Source organism: Camellia sinensis, chromosome 10 (assembly GCF_055761805.1).
Source record: "Camellia sinensis isolate YWXY chromosome 10, ASM5576180v1, whole genome shotgun sequence".
Taxonomy (NCBI): Eukaryota; Viridiplantae; Streptophyta; class Magnoliopsida; order Ericales; family Theaceae; genus Camellia; species Camellia sinensis.
Window position 1 is genome coordinate 8993702 of NC_138970.1, and position 21953 is coordinate 9015654.

The 21953-nt window shown below is 36.7% G+C and overlaps 1 protein-coding gene across 1 annotated transcript; it reads left to right on the forward strand.

The window, feature by feature from the left end:
* Positions 1-444: 444 nt before the first annotated feature.
* LOC114312098 (ARM repeat superfamily protein) lies at positions 445-21701 on the forward strand. Its single transcript, XM_082890845.1, has 18 exons — positions 445-1124; positions 1984-2524; positions 5629-5877; positions 6785-6876; positions 7203-7413; positions 9348-9529; positions 9679-9918; positions 11079-11263; positions 12436-12529; positions 12645-12701; positions 12785-12919; positions 13254-13322; positions 18557-18670; positions 19345-19506; positions 19590-19718; positions 19847-19948; positions 20832-20911; positions 21009-21701. Exons 1-18 carry the CDS (start codon positions 528-530, stop codon positions 21337-21339), a joined length of 3570 nt encoding a protein of 1189 aa, XP_082746971.1. The 5' UTR covers positions 445-527; the 3' UTR covers positions 21340-21701.
* The last annotated feature ends 252 nt before the right edge of the window (positions 21702-21953 follow it).

Genomic DNA, 21953 nt, shown 5'->3' on the forward strand with positions numbered 1-21953 from the left:
ATGGAGGGTCCAAAATAATTGATAGGTGCACTCTTTATAATTATTACAATCCAAAAAAATATTTATTAAAATTTGAATAAATTACAAATACGTCAATTGAGATTTACTTAAAATACATATTGTTCTGTATGATTTAGAAAATTACAAATATCTTATTTTTTAAAATTTTTTTATTTAACATAATTAGCTAAAAAAATAAAATTCTTAATTGTTAGCCTATATAATAATACAATTACCTAAATTACTAATTAAAATATATTTATACCATTATTTAAAAATATTAATTTAATTAATAATTTATTAATAAAATTTGTTGTAAAATTTTAAATCGCACGATTCATATATTTTAAACAAAATATATATTTGTAATTTTATCCTTAAAATTTTAACTCGGGACACAACCCGAAATTACTTTAAAAAAACCGCCCGCCCCGCCCCGTACCGTCGCGTTGCAATTCAACCTAAAATCTAAAACCCTCTCAGTTTGCCAAAAACCCTTTCTTTCTTCTTCGGAACACATTTCCACCATGAATAAACCACACAAAACCACCACACAAGACTCCATACACCACCACCACGACCGCCGCCGCCACCACCACCACGAACGCCGGCGCCGCAGCAACCACCAAGACCACCAAGAACCTACAGACACAGGCTTCACAGATGCCTCAGACCTATGCCAACAACTCCTAGACCGCTACGGCAAGTCCTCCGCCCCTCAACATCGCTACCTTTGCGCCACTGCCTCCGCCACCCGCTCCATCATCGAGTCTGAGTCACTCCCCCTCACTCCCCTCTCCTACTTCGCCGCCGCCATCTCCACCGTCGCCGCCTCCGACACTACTTCGCTCGACTCCAATGCTGTCTCCGCCCTCTCTTCTTTCCTCGCCATTGTGCTCCCGCTCCTTCCGAAGGACTCGATCGTGGCGTCGAAAGCTGGGGATGCTGTTGGTGTTCTCGTTGAGCTGGTGGATCGGCCTGGCGAGGAATTGGCGACTGCGAGTGCTAGGTCTTTGGTTAAATGTTTAGGGGTTTTGTTAGGGTTTTGTGATTTGGAGGATTGGGATTCGGTTAAAGTGGGATTTGGGACACTTCTTAAATTCTCAATTGATAGGCGTCCAAAGGTATTGATACTTACTCATGACAAAAATATGCACATTTAACATATTTTCATGCATTTTTTGAATATACTTGCATGCATTTTTCATATATTTCAGTACATTTGGTGAGAATAAACAGAGAAATAAGATTGTGAAATGTATGATTGAATTCAAAATTTGAAAACTAAAACATTTTATAAATTTAAAAAGACCAACAATTGAGACATTTGAAAAAAAAAAAAAAAAAAAACCCTGAATGTAGGGCATAACTGCAATTGGGTAAATAAACACCAACTCTAGAAGCTGTGGTGCCCGTGATGTGTGCACATATGATCATCTTGTTAGCATTTTGTTTGTATAGATAGATAGATAGATAGATTATCCACCACTGGGTTAGCATTTCCCATAAGGGAAATCAACTATTAGGGTCGTCAGACCATCTGCTATTATGACTTGAGTTAAAATTTGAATAACAAATTCATTCATACAAAGCGCTTCTATGGCAAGTACTAATTTTTACTTATTATTTTTGAAAATTCTCATCATATCTCAAAGACTGTCAGTTTTTGTTACATAAACGAAGTAAGTATATATGTTGGATATCTGAGTCAAGATTTGAGTCACCCTTCATTTGGGTAAAGAAATGGATAAAATTCTATTTAATGAGTTTGGGTCAGGGAGTGAAGAGGGGTTCTGAGTGTTTTTTTAACTCAATTTTAAATTTGAGTCCAGGTTTGAGTAAGGATTTGGCGATTCCAAGCAATCAGAATACTTCAATTTTCATTTTGCCCAACAACACAATTCACATAATAATGCTTGGTTCATTGCAGCCATTAGAACTCATATTGAAGATTTAAGAGTTTGTGTAATTCTATCTTTGCAGGTCCGGAAATGCGCTCAAGATTGTGTTGTCAAGGTCTTTAAGTCATTTGAATCATCCACTGTTATAGAGGCAAGTAAATTGGTACTCTCTTCTCTCAAAGGTTACATGCCTTTAGCAGTTGAGATAAATGCTTCAGCAGTTATAGATGGATCTAAAGATGAGATATCAAAACCTGAGCACCTAGAGGTCATTCACATGCTTACTTTACTGAAACATATTGTTCCATATCTCTCTGTCAAAGTCAGTTTGAAAGTGCTTCAACAACTGCATAAACTCATGAATTCCCACTTCACAGCATTGACGAGGCACATTTTCAGTGTTATTGAAGCAATTTTTGAAACATCAAAAGCTGAAGTTGTAATTCTGCAGGCAGAGAACATTATAAAATCCCTCACATCTTATGTAAATATGGGGGTGAAGAACCCCAATGACACTCTTTTGTCTGCAGCAACCTTGTTAAAAAGTGCTCTTGACAAACTTCAAACTGGTGAAGTAAGCAAATGGATCAACAATCTTCCCTTGGTATTTGACTCTATAGCGGGTATGCTCGTGTTAATAAAGATCTTGGCATAATTAATATTTACTACTATGTTGGTACTTGGTAGTGTCAACATCAATGCATTTCGCTATTAAACTACTTTTAAGCATGGTTTCAGTTGTCACACCCCATCTTGTTTTTATTTTTTGGTACATACCTCATATATTGTTCTAAATGTTTGGTAATGGGGAAGAACAAGAAGAGGATGGAGATTAGATTGACAATGTTAGTTGTTAAACAAACAAAATGAGACGAAAAATTGTAAGACCTTTTGTAACGCCCTCAAAATACACACCATAAAATACACCGATTACCATATTCATGAACACACACAGAAGTCATCTTTCTCATTGAACAAAGAGTTTAACGTCTACATTACATACTGTACATTCCCATGAAGTTCAGAATATTCTCCCTCTGTCCAGTGAATTAGATAACTTACAAAATAAGGCCCCATGGGCATCTAACATTACAAAACATAAGAAGTAATTTTGTTACAAAAACACCAGAAAGAACATATGGCAATTAGAGTCCTTGACTTCAATTAGTTCCCAAAAGTTGATAGAGCTAGTGCTTGAACCAATTCTTTCAATGAACCTATCCTTCGTCAATTCCTGAAAAATTAGATTAGGGTTGAGCTAAAAGCCCAGTAGAAATACATTTATCCATGTATCTAATCCTTCGAATGAGATAATGGCATCCAAGAGATAGAGTGTTCTAGTAAGATTTATTTTCATGAAAAACGGTCAACAAATTCATAAGAAGGTATTTTAAAATAATATGATAATTGCAACTCACATCAATCATGTACTACAATCAAATATCCACAAATATTAAAAAAAAATAGACCACACTTTCGTCTACATGAACCCCACCAAGAGCAACATTTGCTTTGTAAAGACAATCCCCCACATTCGCCGGCTACTGTACGGTGGGAGGTGGACACCCTTAGAAAATCATCCGTTTTTTCACTTTAACCAGCTACTATACGACGGGACTGTGTGGACACCCAAAAATATTTTTCCCACATTCGTCCAGCGATAAGCCTAGACAGGGCAATTGGGCACCTTTTTAAATTTCTCCGCGTGGGTACCAACACAACACCATCTCCACTCTTCATCGACACACACATAAGGACTCATGTATGTCAACAATTTAAATCACATCTCAATCCCACATATGAATATCAAACATAATCATAGATAAGCAACACATAAATTCAAAGAATCATAGCATTCAAGTCACCATCTCTCTAATCACATCAAAGCCCACATTGCATTTCTCCATTATTTGTCCATGTCTAACATTCAAGAGGAAAATTTCATTACACTAAGTAATTCTTATTAAATTAGAAACTTCGGGTTTTACCAAATTTGGGATTTCTCATGCTTTATCACCAATCTAATTTCTTAATCACATTTCTAGTCATTTTTGAAAAGAAGGGATGAAAGATTTCTAACCATTGATGAATGAGAGAATAAAATGAGGAATCAACAATGCTACAGACCACTAAATTCCTACCACTAACACCATCACTAATGATGTGGAAAGCAAAAAAAAAAAAAAAAAACAAAACAAAACTAGGACACAAAATACATGTGGCAGTGGGTCCCACCCACTGCCACATCATTAGAGCAACCACTAATTAGTGGTCTGCATCATTTTTCAATGAGGAATATGGGTTCAATATTACCAAACCTTCAATTAGTTCACAAATCACATTAAATACCATAACTCTCTTAAAAAATGAAGACATACAAGGATAAAAGTATCCCTACCTCAACTATAAAGCCAAATGTCCAAGCCCCTTCACGAATCTACCACAAACCCACAATCAAATTGGTTGAGAATGACCCTCTTCAAGTGCTCTCTGCCCCTAGCAAACGATTTTTGGGTGAATCACAAGTGGATGTGAGGTATTTGATGGTAGAAAGTTAGGGTTTCAAAGTGGGAGAGAAAAGGAATGGAGATTAGAAAAGTGTTGTGTCCGAATGATCTAAAATCGCTATGTTTAAAAAGCTGAGATCGCGATCCTCGCTCAAGCGAAGGAATTGTCGCTTGAGCGACCAGGAGCAACTAGTGGCCTTGCTCGAGCTTAAGAAGTTTCGCTCAAGCGCACAATTCCAAGCTTCAGGTCTGCCTCAGAAGCAGACGCACGCTCGAGCGCAAGAGTTCTCGCTCGAGCGAAGGAACGAACACACAAGCCTCGCTCGAGCGCCAAAAGGCTCGCTCGAGCGGAAACTCTGTCTGAGAAAGAAACCTGAAGACCCACAAAACTCGCTCGAGTGAAGGAAATCTCGCTCGAGCGAAGAAGCAGACTTCACGGAGCTCGCTCGAGTGCAGGAAGCCTCGCTCGAGCGAAGAAGCCAAAATCTGGGAAGGAAATATTTGGACCACTCAACAACCGTCCTACCCCAAACACACCTAACACAATCAAAAGCTCCGATTCAAGAGTTAAAGGAGAAAAACGGAACACAAATACATTATTAACCGCGTAACCCAAGACTGGAATACTATGGAGATCGGGTCCAAAACCCAGATCGCTATACCTTTTGGGAGTCTCACCTGGCATTGGATTGGGTAAATCTGCCGAACTTTTTTTGGGGATAAATTTCTTCAATTTTCATAAAAGCCTTTGCTTTAGGTGATAATGTGGCACAATTACAGGGCATCAAACAAACCGCAGCTGTTCATGAACTGCTGGAGCACGACTTGTTTGATTATGTATTAAAGTCAAGATCGATCCTAAAATAATGGTCGTTTATCAAACAAGCTTAGCTTGAGTTAGGATGAGCTCAACTCGATTCCATCTTTCACTCTCTCTATCTGAAAACCTTTCTCACGTAACCTGACATTCAAACTTAATGGATGTTAAGGTACTAAAAATTTGCTTATGTTGTCGTAAACAATATTCTGATTGATGATTGTTGACATTGAATATATTATGGTTATGGTTTCTTTTACAAATTTGGATGCAGTTCTGTATTTTGCTAATTTTATGTTATCATCCCATAAACCTATGTGAACAGTCATTAGCTTCCACTTGCCATTTTCACAATTTCATACGGTACAGCTTGCCAATTCTTATGTTGTTTATGTATTCTTAGGTCTTTTAACTTCTGAGGCTAGTACTGCTTCACAGGCTTCAAATACTTTAAAAGAGTTGATTAACTTCCATATCAGAAGCAATTGTTTGACTATCGATAATGAGTCAGTTGATGATGAAGTTAAGCATAGCATGGAATCAAGTGCTGTAAAATCCACGTGTGCTATCTTTGAAAATGTGCTCAGCAGCTGTGGTGGAGTTCCGAATGAGCAAAGTTTGGCAGTCATATCTGCTTTGTTCTGCAAACTTGGTATGTGATTTCTTTAGAGATTACAGCATATACCAAACTTATCCTCATGCCACAGGAAATTGTTTCTTTTGCATCGTGATTGCCTGTTACTGTGTTGTTGTCTAAGTCTCTCTTTTAGTTGTTTGCATAGAAACACAACATAAAATCACTGACTCTTTCTGGTGGAATGTACTGCTTTGGCCTTTTTATCAAACTGGTGAATGTACTGCATTGGTTTTCACAACCCATTGTTGGAACTGGCTTAGGAGTGATCCAATTATTGGTGACCTGAAAAAATTATTTTTGGTAGTTTGTATTACATATCATATATGTGTTAAAACATACATGCTCCCATAGGGTGCTCCTAACCTTAGAAATTTCTATGTGCCCTCGCTTTGTGCAACTAAGGAGCAGATGCCTAACATTTTAAATGTACAATTTTTTCTGTAAGTTTTGCACTTCATTATTGGTATTTAGGAGCAGATAAAGTACTCAACTAATTGTCCAAATATTGGACTGGGATTTTCTTCACATAATGTAAGATGTCTAATAAATTAAGTTATAAGGTACTAGCAATTGCATGTAATTGAAGGATGCTGTTTATGTGAACTTTTCATTGCTTAGATGTGCATATTGAAATAGATTGTTGCATAAGGAACACATGCCCATCTTTATTCATTTTTGGTTCCCTTTCTTACTTTTTTGTGCTTAAGACACTTACTGCCATGCTAATGGCCTCAAGTTTTTCACACAGAAATCTCATTTATCCAGTCATCGCTTCTTAGGATTGCATACTATTATTACTGATTTTTTGTTTTCTCACTTGTCTGCGTCATCTATTGTTTCATTGCTGCTTTTTGTGCCTTCAGTCATATGCTTTATTATTGTATTATAAGTTTATCTTATTATTTTGTGTTTGTTGTTGTAGGTGAGATCTCGCACTTCTATATGAAGGGTACAATAATTAAACTTGCTGACATAATGACCCTTGCTTGTCGGAATAAGTCTGACACAAAACATGTGAGTGTTGTAAAAGACTCTAATTTGTGGCTATTCCGATAAACTTAAAAGCTTCTCAAGTGCCAACTCAAGTTTTATTTCATTTCTGTGTTGACTACGACATGAAATTCTTTATTTTTATAACTATATCTGCTAAATTGAAATCAATACATCATAATTAATCAACCTTTGAGTGACACCAAATATGTGGTTTGTGCTTCTAATATCTTCGCTCCTATTGCCTGTTTAAAAAGAATGTGAAGGGAGTGAAATATCTTTAGTTTGAGCATCTCATATGTCCCCTGCTAATTTTCTGACATTGAGACATAATTTCATGTAACTTGCAGCTTCAGGAATGTATTGGGTCTGCTGTTATTGCGATAGGGCCAGAGAAGATACTTGCACTTTTACCCATCAACCCTAATGCTGAAGATCCCTCTTGTTCAAATGTGTGGTTGATACCTATTTTAAGGAATTATGCAGTTGGATCATCCTTAGGATTCTTTATGGAGCATGTTGTGCCTCTTGCAGAATCATTTCAGCGGGTTTGTGCTAAAGGTACCAACTCAAACTACAGTATTAAAAAAAAAAAAAGACTTCTCTTGAATTTGGTTGAGGTCAGGTTCAATATATTATCACTTTCCGCATAATGCTCAAATTTGTTGCTCTCATTATCTTTTGAGGTTCTGTTCATTTGATCAAGAAGGTTCTGGAATATCAATTTCATTTGGAATTGAATTCTCTGGGTGTTAAGTTGTTGTGAAATGGGTCACGGTGTAGAACATTTATCATTTTGATTTTGCAAAAATAGACTTATCTCTTTCTTGAGGAAATCATTTTGTATAGTTGTTAACTCTTTTAAAAGTTATTTTGGTTATTTTCCTTCAAGTTGTTACAAGTCGTACCATGGCCATTTGCTCATTTTTCTCTCGTTAACCACACATGCACCCACATGTGTACAAGCATCTTCCATGTTTTGCTTTTTGTTCCAAAGGGTGGTTTTTTTTGTTTCTTTCGCCCGTTTTTTTTGGGGGGATAAGTAACATATAGTTTGAATCAGAAAGCCACCAAAGGGACAGTGCTTATGTGAACTAGAGATATACATGAAGCAAAAAAAAATAACACAAATAAATCTATATTCTCCCCTAAATTTAAGTTTGCCCAAAAAATTTATTAGAGAAAAAGAAGATTTACAAAGGTAGCGTTTGGTAGAGTTTTCTAAATATGATTTGAGAATAGGAGTTGTATTTTGAGTTTGTGAGTTTTGGAATTATGATTTGAATATGGAAAATTTGTTTGGTTATGAGTTTTGAAAATAGTTTTGGAAAGAGTTTTGAATTGAGTTTGAAATGAATGATGTGATATATAATATTTAATTCAAAAACTTACAACTCAACCAAACACAACTCAAAATCCTATTTAAAACTCACAAAAAATTTTAAAAAAATTCTGAAAATATTTTTTATTTAAAATATAAAAATAACAGGTACAAAAAAAAAAAAAAAAACAAAAAAAAAAAAACAAACCGTACACTATTCCAGTCGACCGGGTGGACGTCCGGGGGGATGACCGGGTTAGCCAAATTTTCCCGCTTGGAAAGGAGTTTTCAAAAGTGGTGTAGAATTAATTTTTTAAAACTACAACCAAACACCATGTGTAAACCAAAAGGTGGAATTACAATTCCAAAGCTCTTCCAAACAGAGCCAAAATTTCTCTATAAGGCAAAAATGAATAGGTTGAAGCAAAGATAAGCTCAGCCTATCTATCTTCATCTATACATCCTCAAAAGTATGCTAGTTCCTTCCTCCCCAAACACAACACATTAAATACTCATGATCTGCCTTATCTTACTCACATTTATAAACCTAGCTATCATAAAACTCAATCATCGGATCCAACATCATCCACTCTACACAAAAAATCACAAATAACATAATTTATCAAGTCCAAAGCTACAGGTATATACAATTCATGAGGCTTGTGTGGAAGACAAGATGCACTATTCTGTTTGTTCTTCTCTTGCGTTCAGTCTACTTGTATCAGTTACCTCATGGATGTGTATAGTTTTATGGAGGCTGAATTTTCTAGTAAGTTTGTATGGCGAGGCTTGTTTCTAGGCCATGGGTCTCTTAGGGTGGCCCAATTGCCTAGTTGTTCACTGGGACACATTGCCTACACTGGAATGTTGTAAAGAACATATATCCTATTACTTGAAAAATATCAGAACTGCTCCACTATGTAATCACTAATGGGCATTTTACGACAACTTTGGACCGTCATGTGAAATTCTATTTATCATGGGGGATAAGGGAGTCAATCTATTTCAATTATCTTCTTCTTATTATTCTTTTTTCTATTCTTTTCTTTTTTTAAATTTTATTTTGAACTTTTCACTGATTTCTGTTCCTCTAGCTTCTGTGATGGTACATAATTTAAGAGCTGCAATTCTCTGAGTTTCCCTTTTTGGAATTGAAATTTATGCTTTTTGTCAGTTAAAAAGTCAATGATTCAAGAAGAGCTGCAGGCCTATGCCCGTGGCTGTTGGGGATTATTACCTGCCTTCTGTCGCCATCCAACTGACACTCACCAAAATTTTGGATCTTTAGTGAAACTTTTAGTTACCTTCATCACAAAGGACTCATTTATGCTCGAAAACATAGCCATTGCTTTGCAGGTTTGCGTTGAATAACTTACCTCAATGATTGTATTACTTTTCTTAATTTTTCTTCTTCTTAATTTTTTCTTTTGTTTTTGGGCTAATGTCTGTTCTTTTGCTCAGTTCTGTAATATTTGATCTTATATATCTCATTTCTTTCTTCATAGGAACTTGTGAATCAAAACAAAACTGTAGTAAGATCTAATGAGGGTACTGGTGAGTTTGCAACACTTCCAAAGACCTCTGAAATAAATGGTTCTTCTGTAGTGTTCAAAAGTAAACCCCCTTATTCAAAGAAAATTGCAAGCAGAAACATCAGGGCTTTGGCATCATGCGCTAGGGAGTTGGTTCAGGCTTTGGTAGATGTCTTTTTTGATTCACCTCCAGAGAAGCGTGCATATTTGAAGGTTTAATATCTTATTATATGCTTTGAAATGGTTAATACATAATGTTCTTGCTTGCCCTTTTTTATGATTGAGTGCTAAGTTTTTTTGATTATTGAGTTCTCATATCATTTAGGGGTCTGTTTTTTTTGTTTCTGAATATGTGCTGATCCGTGTCCTCTGTGTATTATATAGGGGGATTTGGTCAAAGCCATCTCATAATAAAACTTTAATGCATTAAGGATAAGTACAAAAAAATTTCCTCGAAAAGTCCAACACATTACCAAAATATTGAACTTTAAGATAATATGACTTTTGATCTAGATGTCGATTTTTAATAAAATTAGTATTTTTAGAACCCTCTCATCAAGATCTATCAAATAAGATCCACGTTGACTATGAAATTCTTAAAAAAAAAAAAAAAAATTATTACAGTCGAAATTGATATAAACAGTGACATGTTACTCTATTTGACAGTAACATATTACTCTGACAATATTATCCAAAAAAAAATATACATTTTACTTTGTCGTTACTTAATTATGCGCCTCCTCCTTAGGGGGTTTATGAAGCCAAATAAATTGGGATGTCCTTTTCACCAAATAAGGGTCCAATGGAGGGGTTTTGGCTTAATTTCCTTATTATTATATAGCTTTCTTCAGTAACCTATGTTTCTTCCTTAGGCTTTTCATATACACCTCCGTCGTTCATTATTGGTCATTTTTTTTTAACAGCATAAGATAATGCAAGCCTTGTTATTTTCGAAAGTTGTTCATGGTTGTTAGTTTTTCTCATATAAGTTAGAACTTATTCTTTTTGTATAGACTCGGAGTATGACATTTCTATTTTGGGAAAGAACTTTAGATTCATTAAACAGTGAACCAAAGTTAAAGAACATGATTTTCCATATGCTGCAATCCTTATTACATGGTTACTCCTGAGCTGTCACATCTTCGTTGATTGTATATATAATTGGCAGAACTATCTCCAAATGTGCTTATATGTATATTATTTAAAAATCCTGACATCTCATATCTGTTAGATTGACTGTGATAATACTGATTTGCTTGTGGCTTTGGGAATTTTCAAGGCCAAAATCTATTGTTATTAGCCATCACTGTATTAACAAAAAATGTTGTTCCAGTTTACTCCTCTAATTTATTTTGCATGTACATTAATATCAGGATGCCATCGGATGCTTAGCGTCTATCACTGATTCTTCAGTGACCAAAAGTATTTTCATATCATCACTGGAAAGATTTCAGCTCATAAATGATTTAGGTGAATTTGGAAAGCAGGGGAGTCATATCAGTGCTTCAGCTGATCAAGAACAGGGCAACATTACTCCTAGCGAAAAAGGCACAAAGAGGTATTAAGTTAGTATCTTTTTTTTCTTTCTTTTTTTCTGTTTCAATAACAAAATAGTGACCTTAAGGAAAATGCCAACGACCGTCCATAGGGCTGTCTTTGATGTTGGAAGATGTGTAAAATGTGTCTTAGGATATGTATAAAAAGTGTATTGGGGTATACATATTTTGGTATTGTGTGTCATGAACATGACCCTTCTTAGGGGTTGTTTGGGATGAACTATATAAGTGCACTCTTTGACTTTTTGGCTAAAAAAGTAAAGAAAAATATATGTATGTTTGGGGGATAACTTTTTGATTTTTTATGAAAAAATGTGTATTAAAATATTGTATCAACTAGCAAAATTACCTTCTTACCCTTTGACCCCTGACATCTTTCTGTAAATGTCAGTGACCATCCGCACTGTGCCGCCAGTGCACATTCCATCACTGTGCTGCACTTTTTTTTTTTTCTTCACCAAAAAGTACACTGTTGGAACTAGCAAACCAAGGGCATTTTTGACTTTTTACTCTTTGTCTACTTAGGGGTTGTTTGGGATGTCCTAAATAAGTGTACTTTTGGACTAAAAAGTTGAGGAAAAAAATATGGTTGTTTGGTTAATTTTTTAATTTTTTATGGAAAAATGTGTATTAAAAAATTGTATAAATTAGTGTGTAGGGAAAAATTATGATTGGGAGTTGTGCAGCCATACTTTTTGACTTTTGGTGAATAGTGATAACTTTTTAACTTTTTGAGTAACTTTTTGACTTTTTTTCAACTTGCCAAACTTGGCCTTAGTATTTTTTTCCCGCCAAAACATGTGAATAGTGTTGACTTTTTTGTTTTTTCAGTGACTTTTTGGCTTTTTGGCTATTTTAGGGGATGCCAAACACCTACTTAGTTTTTTATACTGATTTTTTGAGCTCTATATTATATGATCTTAGTATTTTTGAACATATATTCATGTATTAAAAATTTAAGAATCTTTGTATTGAGCTTTCAATGTCATTGAAAACTCTATGCCTAGATGACCATGATGATATCTTTGTTTCTTCCTAGGCTATTGGCAGGTTCTAATATCTCCTTTTTCTTATATATTGTTACTAAAGAACTTCTTGGTGGTTTTCATTTGAACTTTGTATACTCCTAGTGTATGAAGGTTGAATCACTTTTGTTAAATCTAATTTGATACAGGTGCCTGACAGTGGAACTAGCATCTTCTCTTGTTGAAGGAGCTAGTGAGGATATGATTGCTTTAATCTTTGGCTTAATTAAACACACTTTGCAGGTATGTTGATGACTTAGGCTCTACATGATTTAGTCTCATATTAGTAACGACTATGGTGTTTGGTAGAGTTAGTAATTCCATGGTAATGTGATCTTGTCTGACTTTTGGTATTTAGGAAAGTGATGAGGTTGGTCAGACTGAAGCATACCATACTTTGAGCAGAATTTTAGAGGTTTGTACTCATGTTTGCTACTTTTAAGCATGAATCATATCTAAAGTAAAACTCATTATTGTCTGTGATGTATTATGGTGCAGGAGCATTCCTGGTTTTGTTCTTCACATATCAATGAGCTGATGGATTTTCTAATTGGTTTGAAGTCTCCTGTTGTCATCACAACAGTTAGAAGTCGTTTTGCTTGCTTACAGATATTATTGGTTCACACAATAGAGGTTCAAAGCTTTTCTGTATCGTAAAATTATTGAAAAACTAAATACATTCTGAAAAGGGATTTTTGACATGCACAATTTTTCTACTAAAGTAGAACTGTTAATGATAATTGCAACCACTAACACCTCTAATAATTTCAAACATAAGTGACGATGCAGTGTATAAGCATAAGAAATATATGCTTCAGAGGTGCTCAAAGCTTATTAAGATGAGAAGTTTAGATTAGTTATCGTGTTGTGTTTGTCTTATAACAAGTACATTGAAGTTTAAAGTGACCATCAAGTCGTGACATTTGATTTGGATGTCTACTTTAACCTTCCTATATGCTTTTTGCAGGGAAGTTTGGATGAGGAAAACTCAAAGGCTTTTCTTGTTCTCAATGAGATTATACTCACAATAAAAGATGTAAGAGCTACTTAATGGAATTTATAGCATCTCTCAAATTTTCATTTAATGGTGTGTAAATTTGTTTCAAAATTGTGAGGTTGTGCCTTAAGCATGAATAATGATTGGAATTGTGTGCATTCACATGAAGATTGTTCCTTATGCATTTGACGTGTTTATGCCCACTGTAAGAAATAATGTATAGAGAAAGAGAGAGAATAAATTGTATGTATTATTATTGATTGATATATTGATATCTATTACAATGATTCATGATTCCTATATATAGAAGAGGGTGAGTGTGTAGTAGGTAAGGAGTAGGTGAAGTGGAGGTGGTAGTGGTGTAGTGGAGTAGGTGAGGTGGTAGTGGTGTAGTGGGTTAGGTTTAGTGGAGTAGGTGAGGTGGTAGTGGTGTAGTGGGTTATGTTTAGTGGAGTAGGTTTAAGTGGGTGAAGTAGGTGGAGAGTAGGTGGATTTTAACAGTCCCCCGCAAACTCAAGGGGGATAGGAACTAACCAACTTGAGTTTGGAGAGAGTAACAAAACAAGAAAGTACATAAAAATAAAAGAGGATAAGAGACACTGTATGGTCGTGTCAGACCATTGGTGAAGACACTGGATGGTGGTGTCATAACGTTGTAGAGGACACTGTATGGGGGTGTCATAACCATGTAGAGGACACTGTATGGTGGTGTCATAACGGTGTAGAGGACACTGGATGGCGGTGTCAGACCAATGTAGAAGACAGTTTATGGGGTCATGTCGGACCGTTGTAGCAGACAGTTTACGGGGTCATGTCGGACCGTTGTAGCAGACACTGTGTGGTCGTGTCAGACCGTTGTAGAAGACAGTTTATGGGGTCATGTCGGACCGTTGTAGCAGGACAGTTTACGGGGTCTTGCTGGACCCTTGTAGAAACTAACCGAAATCAATGTCGGGACAGTTTACAGAGTCTTGTCGGACCCATGAAGGAGCTAACCGGAATCAATGTCGGGACAGTTTACAGAGTCTTGTCGGACCCTTGGAAAAGCTAACCGGAATCAAATGTCGGGACAGTTTACAGAGTCTTGTCGGACCCCTAAAAAGTCGCACCCTCAAAAGGTGTGCCCAATCTTTCAAAAGGCGTGCCCAATCCATAAAAAGGCATGCCATCAAAAGGCGTGCCCAATCCATAAAAAGACGTGCCATCAAAAGGCGAGCCCAAGTCATAAAAAGATGTGCCGGACATGATGGCGAGGCACGTGAGAGCCTTGACTGGCGCGCCCGTTTGTCGTCTGGCGTCAAGTGGCGCGCGATACGCGTGGCTGCCTCGCTATTTAACCAAGGTTGATGCTGAGGCTGAGGCAGACAAAAAAACTTCTGAAAATCCTCTGAAAACAATTCTTCCTTTGCTGAGAAAGAAACTCTGTAATACTCTGTAACCAACCCGTCTCTGAAACACTCAGCAACATGGCCTCTTCTTCCCGTCCAGCTACCCAGAACATGGCCTCCTCTTCCCGTGGTCTGCTCACGCTCTTTCCAGAACTGAACGAGTCCACAAGAGAAATAACTGGTGCGGTGGCCAGTGAACCTCAACCAAACACCTCTGGTTTTGCTCCGTTGAACTTTCCGATGCGGTCGGTGGAGCAAAAAATGGCGGTGCAGTCGGATGTGGAGGCCAATCAGTATACCTTGAAGTCATGTGTGGAAACCATGACTGCGGTTACAAATTTGTCGAACCGGCTGCTAGGGGTGAAAGGAAAAACCGGTAAACCGATTGGACCGACCGGACCGAACTGAACCGGCCGGTTTTGGTCTGTTTTTTTTCTTGTTTCGGTCTGTTCGGTTATGTTAAAACAAAAAACCGAAATTCGGTTCGGTTTTCGGTAATTATAATTTGAAAACCATACACACCGAACCGCACCGATATATACTCTCTTTTTTTATTACTATTATGTATTGTCCAGCTATTTTTTATTATTATTTTCGTGCAGGTCATCTGTGTATTCAATTCCAATATTCAAATAGCTTTCGCACTGCCCAATGTTTCACATTGCTCAAAATAAAAAAATAAAAAAACCCTTTCTCTCTCTATCTAATTATTACACTGCTCGATAATGAATATCATGGTCTTGGGTTGGATGTTTCTGAGAGTAATTGCAACTCTCTACAAAACAAATGCTCTATCTCTCCTCTCTTCCTCTCTATATGTTTGTGTGTTGTAGAGAGTTCTGAGATGAAGGTTTATATGCTTCATCTTCTTCCTACGAAATATTTTGTGGGTCTTCCATCTTCATCTTCTTCATGTGAAGGTTGGATCTCTCTCTCTCTCTGTCAAAACTCTCTCATCTTCTTCCATCTTCCATCTTCTATCTTCATCTTCTTCATGTGTTCACCAATGGTCTTTCACCTTCAAGAAAAGATTTTGTTGAAGATCGAAGAATTGACGTGTACCGACCGAACCGCACCGCCCCAACGTAAAACCGCTTGGTGCGGTTCTTACCAATAATTCGGTCTGTTCGGTGTAGATCAATGGAAAACCGAAGGGTGCGGTTCGGCGCAAAAATACCTCAAAACCGGACCGCACCGCACCGATTTCACCCCTACCGGCTGCAGAGTAGGACAAATGAGGTGCAGCAGTTAAACGCCCAACTGGCTCTGCTCCAACGCATGTATAAGGATGCGCGAGCAGAGATAAGTGTGCTAAAGGCGGAAAACAAGGAGCTGAAGCGGAAGGCTAGTTTTATGTTCCGATTTGGAGGGCCGCCATATGCTGCAGTGGAGGAGCAGGGAGTAGTGATCATGCCCAGTGGAGTGGGAAACACGGAGGCAACACCGGCAAGGGCCGCCCAAGACGGTGGCAAGAAGAAAAGACCGGCGGAATAGGCGAGAAGAAAAATCCCACTGTTCCGATTTGTGTTGGTTGTGTTTTGTTTTGTTTTGTGTTTTTTTATTTTTATTTTTTTTTATTTTATTTTTTTTTATGGTGTAAAATGCTGATCGGGGTTGATCCCCGGCATGAAGAAATGACAAGTTTGTAAAATGTTGTTTTTTTTTTTTTTTTTGTTTTGGGAGTGTTTTGTTGAAAAAATAAAAATAAAATGAAAGAAAACAAGGGAGAAAGAAAATAGATAAAAAATATTTATAGATGGATTATATGAAAAACATCAGTGCGATTGTTTCAAAATAAAGTGGGGTATTTAAAAAAGAGGAAAAGTGACTTGGAAAAAATAAATAAAAATAAGTGATTTTTGAAATCAAATGGAGGAGAGAGAGGGACAAACCCATGTGATAAAGTGGAGAGAGAGTCGGTGAGTGAGGTGCAAAAGGTGAAGGAGAAATGATGGATTGAAAATGGTTTGGGTCAAAAGTGGACACTGTTAGTGGGGAACATGAGTGCATTGATTATTTGATATAATAATAATAATAATAATAAAAATAAAAAGTTAGAACAGTTGGAGAGAATGAGTGGAGTATGGTAAGGGTTTCATCCAAAGCCAAAATTCCTGCAGCGAATCACTTCGCAAATCCTAGCATGAGCTTTTTCTCTTTCCAGGCTTATTCATGAATTTCCTGGTGATTTCAAGAGCCTCTGGTGGCATTGTGGCAGAGAACACCCCAACCTGGATTTTGGGTGGCAGCAACTGAGAACACCCCAACCTGGATTTTGGGTGGCAGCAACTGGAAAATATCATAGATCTGATTTTTAAAAACCTCGTGACAGCATTTCATCAGCTTCATCCAAGACAAACATTTTGATGTAAACAGGGCGAAGTGATTGTCTCCGCAACATGTCAAACACACGACCAGGAGTACCAACAACAACATGAACCCCACTGGAGAGAATGCGCTGATCTTCGCGCACACTAGTCCCTCCAACACAAGCATGAACCTTCACACTTTGCTGGGCAAGTTCAAGAGTGGGTGGAAGAACCAAAGCTTGGCACTCAACCAAGCTATAATCTAGCTGCTGCAGAATTCCAGAGCAGAATGTTGCAGTGTTTCTAGTTCCAGACTGTCTCGTCATATGAGGTGAAGAATTCTTCTCCATCAGCCTCACACATGACTACAGTTGCACAAATCTTTGTTGATTTTATCAGCGGAATAGGTTGAGGTCCGGCGGGCGGCTAAGGTGAGGTTGCCGCCCGCCGGGGAAGCGAAAATACTAGGTTTTAAACCAGCTCTGATACCATGTAAGAAATAATGTATAGAGAAAGAGAGAGAATAAATTGTATGTATTATTATTGATTGATATATTGATATCTATTACAATGATTCATGATTCCTATATATAGAAGAGGGTGAGTGTGTAGTAGGTAAGGAGTAGGTGAAGTGGAGGTGGTAGTGGTGTAGTGGGTTAGGTTTAGTGGAGTAGGTGAGGTGGTAGTGGTGTAGTGGGTTATGTTTAGTGGAGTAGGTTTAAGTGGGTGAAGTAGGTGGAGAGTAGGTGGATTTTAACACCCACCTAGTTTAATGCCTTTAGTTGTGTGTAGTTTGAAGAAGGATAGGGCTAGTTGTTTTGAGGAGAGTTGTAGATTGGCTGTCTCTTTTGAAGGGTGAGAGCAATCCCTTTTTTGAAGAAGGAATCATGTCAGCGCTTATTTTGTTTTCATGGATGAGTTTAAGAGACAGTTCAAGGAGTATTTGGATGTTAAATTTGTTGCTTCTATTGGTAAGGCTGGTGGGGATAAGTGTAAATCAATGTCCAAAGATGACAAAGTTTTGAAATATATTAGTAGCTGGGCGAGGATGTTTTTGAGTTGTATAAGGGCTCCAGCTTCATGAATTCGCCAGTTGGAAGTCATCCCTAGCATGTCCATTCATTTGGGATTCTAAAATGAGACCTTGCTCCATAACGTAATCCAATATCCATTCATACAAATGATTCCTTTGGTCTGAAAAGACCACATGCGCCTGCCAAGAAGCTTTGACAGTTACAACCTAGGTGAAGTTCTTGTTTGCACAGTATTAATATGTATTTTGTTTTTTAGTCTTTTTAACTCTTGTTCGGATGTTGAAGTAAGTATATTGGAACACCTGGTTGGTGCTTGAAATCAAAATCATTTTCTATTTTTGATTTGCCATACTAGGTCCTGTTCTTACACATTGCAACCAGGATTTAACTGTTATTTGCTGTTATCTTTTTAAAATAAACATTACATTTGGATCCTATTGTGTATAAAAATCTAAAAGCCATCTTTATATTATCTTAATTTTTTTATGATGTTAACATTACAAACATATGTTAAAATGATGTGTTTTTCTTTTCAATTCCAGTCTACTGAAGAAGCTAGAAAAGCAGCTTATGATTTTCTGATTGGCATACATTCCAGCTTGCAGAGATTATCATCTGCTACTTCTGATGAACCCTATCAAAAACTCATCAACATGGTAGGTGCATCAGTGTCCCTACTTTGATGTAGGATGTTTTTATTTAGCTTCATTGTGTACTGTAGTTATTTATTTTGTGATTCATGTGCTTCATCTTGCTATATTTAATCTTTTTCTTTTATTTATTTATCAGCATCTTGCTTTGGGATTCTAAAAACTATATCCGGATGACAGGGTACTTAGGTTTAAGGCTAAAAATTGAACTGAATGTGAAGAAGACAGATTAATGTTTTCATTAAAAACATTGATAGTCTTTTCTTTTTTCTCTCTTTCTTTTTTTTCCTTGTTTTAGCAACAAAATGGAGTTCTATTTTATGATTTGGGAGACATGGCTAAACCAAGCCTTGATCATGTTTTGACACTGAAACGGTTGTAGATACACATTGATGTCGGCATGCATTTGGATACTTACAACCATGTCTATGATTTTTTTGGATCAAAGCTCCAAAATAGAATCTCATAAAAGATAAATTTATCCTTCAGTGAGGGGCCTGAATTTCTGAAAGGAAGGGTATCCACTGTCTTTAAATAATAAAAAAACTTGTCTTCACGTGTGGATTTCTTGTGTATTTTTAATGGTATTAAGTCAGTTTCTTGGCTGCAGCTTCCAATTTCTGTCAATGTTTGTAGCGAATTTTTTTATTTTAATATATTTTCTCAATGCAAATATTCAGATAATGGGCTATCTTTCTGGTTCCTCTCCTCACATAAAGAGTGGAGCTGTGTCTGCACTATCTGTACTGGTACATAACAATCCAGAAATCTGTCTTTTGATACCTGATCTGGTCCCAACTGTTCTAGCTTTACTACAAACTAAAGCTGTGGAAGTTATTAAAGTGAGTGTCCCAACTCCTAATCCATATTCTTAATCCTTTCTTACTCTTAAATGCTTATGAGTGTATCGTTACAAATTGAACAGGCGGTTTTGGGCTTCGTGAAAGTACTAGTATCAAGCCATCAAGCAAACGACCTACAGAATTTTCTACCTGATATTATCAATGGAGTTCTCTCATGGTCATCCATCTCCCGCCATCACTTCAGAGAAAAGGCATGTCTAATTTTGGATTTAAAAATGCAAATATTTTTGTGTTTATACTTGTTGAAGTTTGCTTTTATTTTGTACATTCTTTTTATTAGTTATTAGTTCTGTAATATGCTTGTTTCATCATAGTACAGGTCACAATTATTCTGGAGATCATGATGCGTAAGTGTGGCGTTGCAACAGTTGAGTCGCTTGCACCTGAAAAACATAAGAATTTTGTCAAGAGCGTCATGGCGGTATGCTCTCTTTCTCTCTCTCTCTCTCTCTCTCTATATATATATATATATATATATTATGACAATTTGGAAACGAAATCACCTGAATTCTGGGTCAAGTGCCAATATGAGCTTACTTTTATCCCTTACAAGTAAATGCCTTGAAGTTTATCGTTGACATTGATGTCAATACAGCTGAGATCAACATATGTTTAACGGAATATTTAGTATTGTTGAAACTTAATATGGTATCATGTGCAATTGATGAGATTTTTTTCTTAACCTACTGTCTGAAGTCAGTGAGGCGTGTTTCAAATGCATTCTGGTTTTATGCAAGAAAAGTAGCACTTAGTGGGCCAATAAATTTTTCTCCAGTGTGGGTAGGTTTTAAAATCGGTGGTGCTACATGCACCAATTAGTGTACTAACTAGCGTATCAATGTTAGTTATGGCATTATTATTAATCTCACTCATTAATCACATTATAAATACCAAAAACCTCTTAAATTATGCCACATCATCAATTGGTACACTAGTTAGTGCACTAATTGGTGTATATAGCATTATTCTTTTAAAATTGAGAATGCTGATTTGTGGAGCGAAAGCTTGTTTAAGGAGCTGAATTCCTTGTCCAGCCAGCTCTGTTAGGGCTGTAATGCTTTTTTGCAGCCGACTTGAATTTCTTCCCTCATAGCCTAAACTTTATTATGCTGTAATGCTTTTTACAGCTAAATGGATTTTGAACATGTGGACAAAAATCTTCTTTTTAGCAGAAGAAAAAGAGAAGGTTCTTTAATCCTTTTTTTTTATTTTTTGTGGGGGTGATGAGTTCTTTCTGTTTATGCTTGTCAAGAATCCCCTGTATGTAATGTGGCGTAATTTGCAACATGCTTGTTTTGTTGCAGAATCGCCATGGCAAAACAAGTTCCAAGGAAACCAGCACTACTGATCAAGAACCGAAAGTTTCGGAGTCATCTTCCAGGGGGTTTGTTATACAAAAAAATGATGGCTTTTGATGTTATCCAAATTCTAAGTTTTGATTCACATTTCTCATTGCTGTTTAACTTGCACATTTTATTTAGGAGGCAACGGAAGAGGAAACACAGTGAATTCAGCACTCCATCCGAAGATGGTGGTAAAATGGAACCTAGAGAGAGAATGTGGGAGAAGAAACACAAAGGCTTCATACCCAGCAAAAATGGGCGAATGAGACCTGTGAAAGAAGATGGCAATTCTTATCACGATAGAAAGGGTCAATCACAGGGAAGTGCAAGAAACAAAACGAGGAATTTTAAAAGGCGTCAAACAGAGAGCAGAAACACACAGGCGAAACAAACAAAAGTAAGCAAAAAATTTGGAGTTACCAAATCGGCTGAGCACAAAAAAGTGGGAAGGAAACAACAGAAATATTGAAGTATAGGTGTGGAAGAGTTAACATGATATCATGTTTTTTGGGAAAGCGTGCAAGAACCAAAGAATGGGACATTGAGCGGAAGCGCAAATATGTTTGATATCTTTGGGGTCATTCGAGGAGCAAAAAAGCCTTCAGTTCTTGCCAAGCTATTATAGTTGGGTGATTGGTGCAATACAATGCTAGAAGGCTGAACATTGTACACTAAAATATATTTGTAGATGATTTTCAATTATGATTCCAACGTATGTTGTTTATGTTTCTAGTCTTGTAAACCACTGGAACCACAGGGTAACCCCTCTGCTTATAGTGTTTGGATGATAACTTTGAGTTTTTTTATCTATTTTTCATTTCATTGATAGCATTTTCATTTTCAGTGCTAATGACACATTAATTAATCTAATGAAATTTTGTCTATTCAAGTTCATAACATCCACTTCTTTATTTAGGTGAACCGGCGGGACATTTTTTTTTTTTTTTTTGGGGTGTATGTGTGTTTGTTAAGGATGAATCTTACTTTTTTATGTTGGTCCAAATAATTACTCAGTCTGTTGACCTTTGATAATTGATCTGATTAGCAGATACAACACAACACAATTTGATCTTTCCTTTTTTT

What these genes read in the sequence shown, in the direction of transcription:
- LOC114312098 (XM_082890845.1), top strand. Translation starts at nt 528, where the DNA reads ATGAATAAACCACACAAAACCACCACACAAGACTCCATACACCACCAC. An exon ending in CAATTGATAGGCGTCCAAAG is followed by an intron (nt 1,125 to 1,983) that starts GTATTGATACTT and finishes CTATCTTTGCAG; the next exon opens with GTCCGGAAATGCGCTCAAGA. An exon ending in GCCATCACTTCAGAGAAAAG is followed by an intron (nt 19,719 to 19,846) that starts GCATGTCTAATT and finishes ATCATAGTACAG; the next exon opens with GTCACAATTATTCTGGAGAT.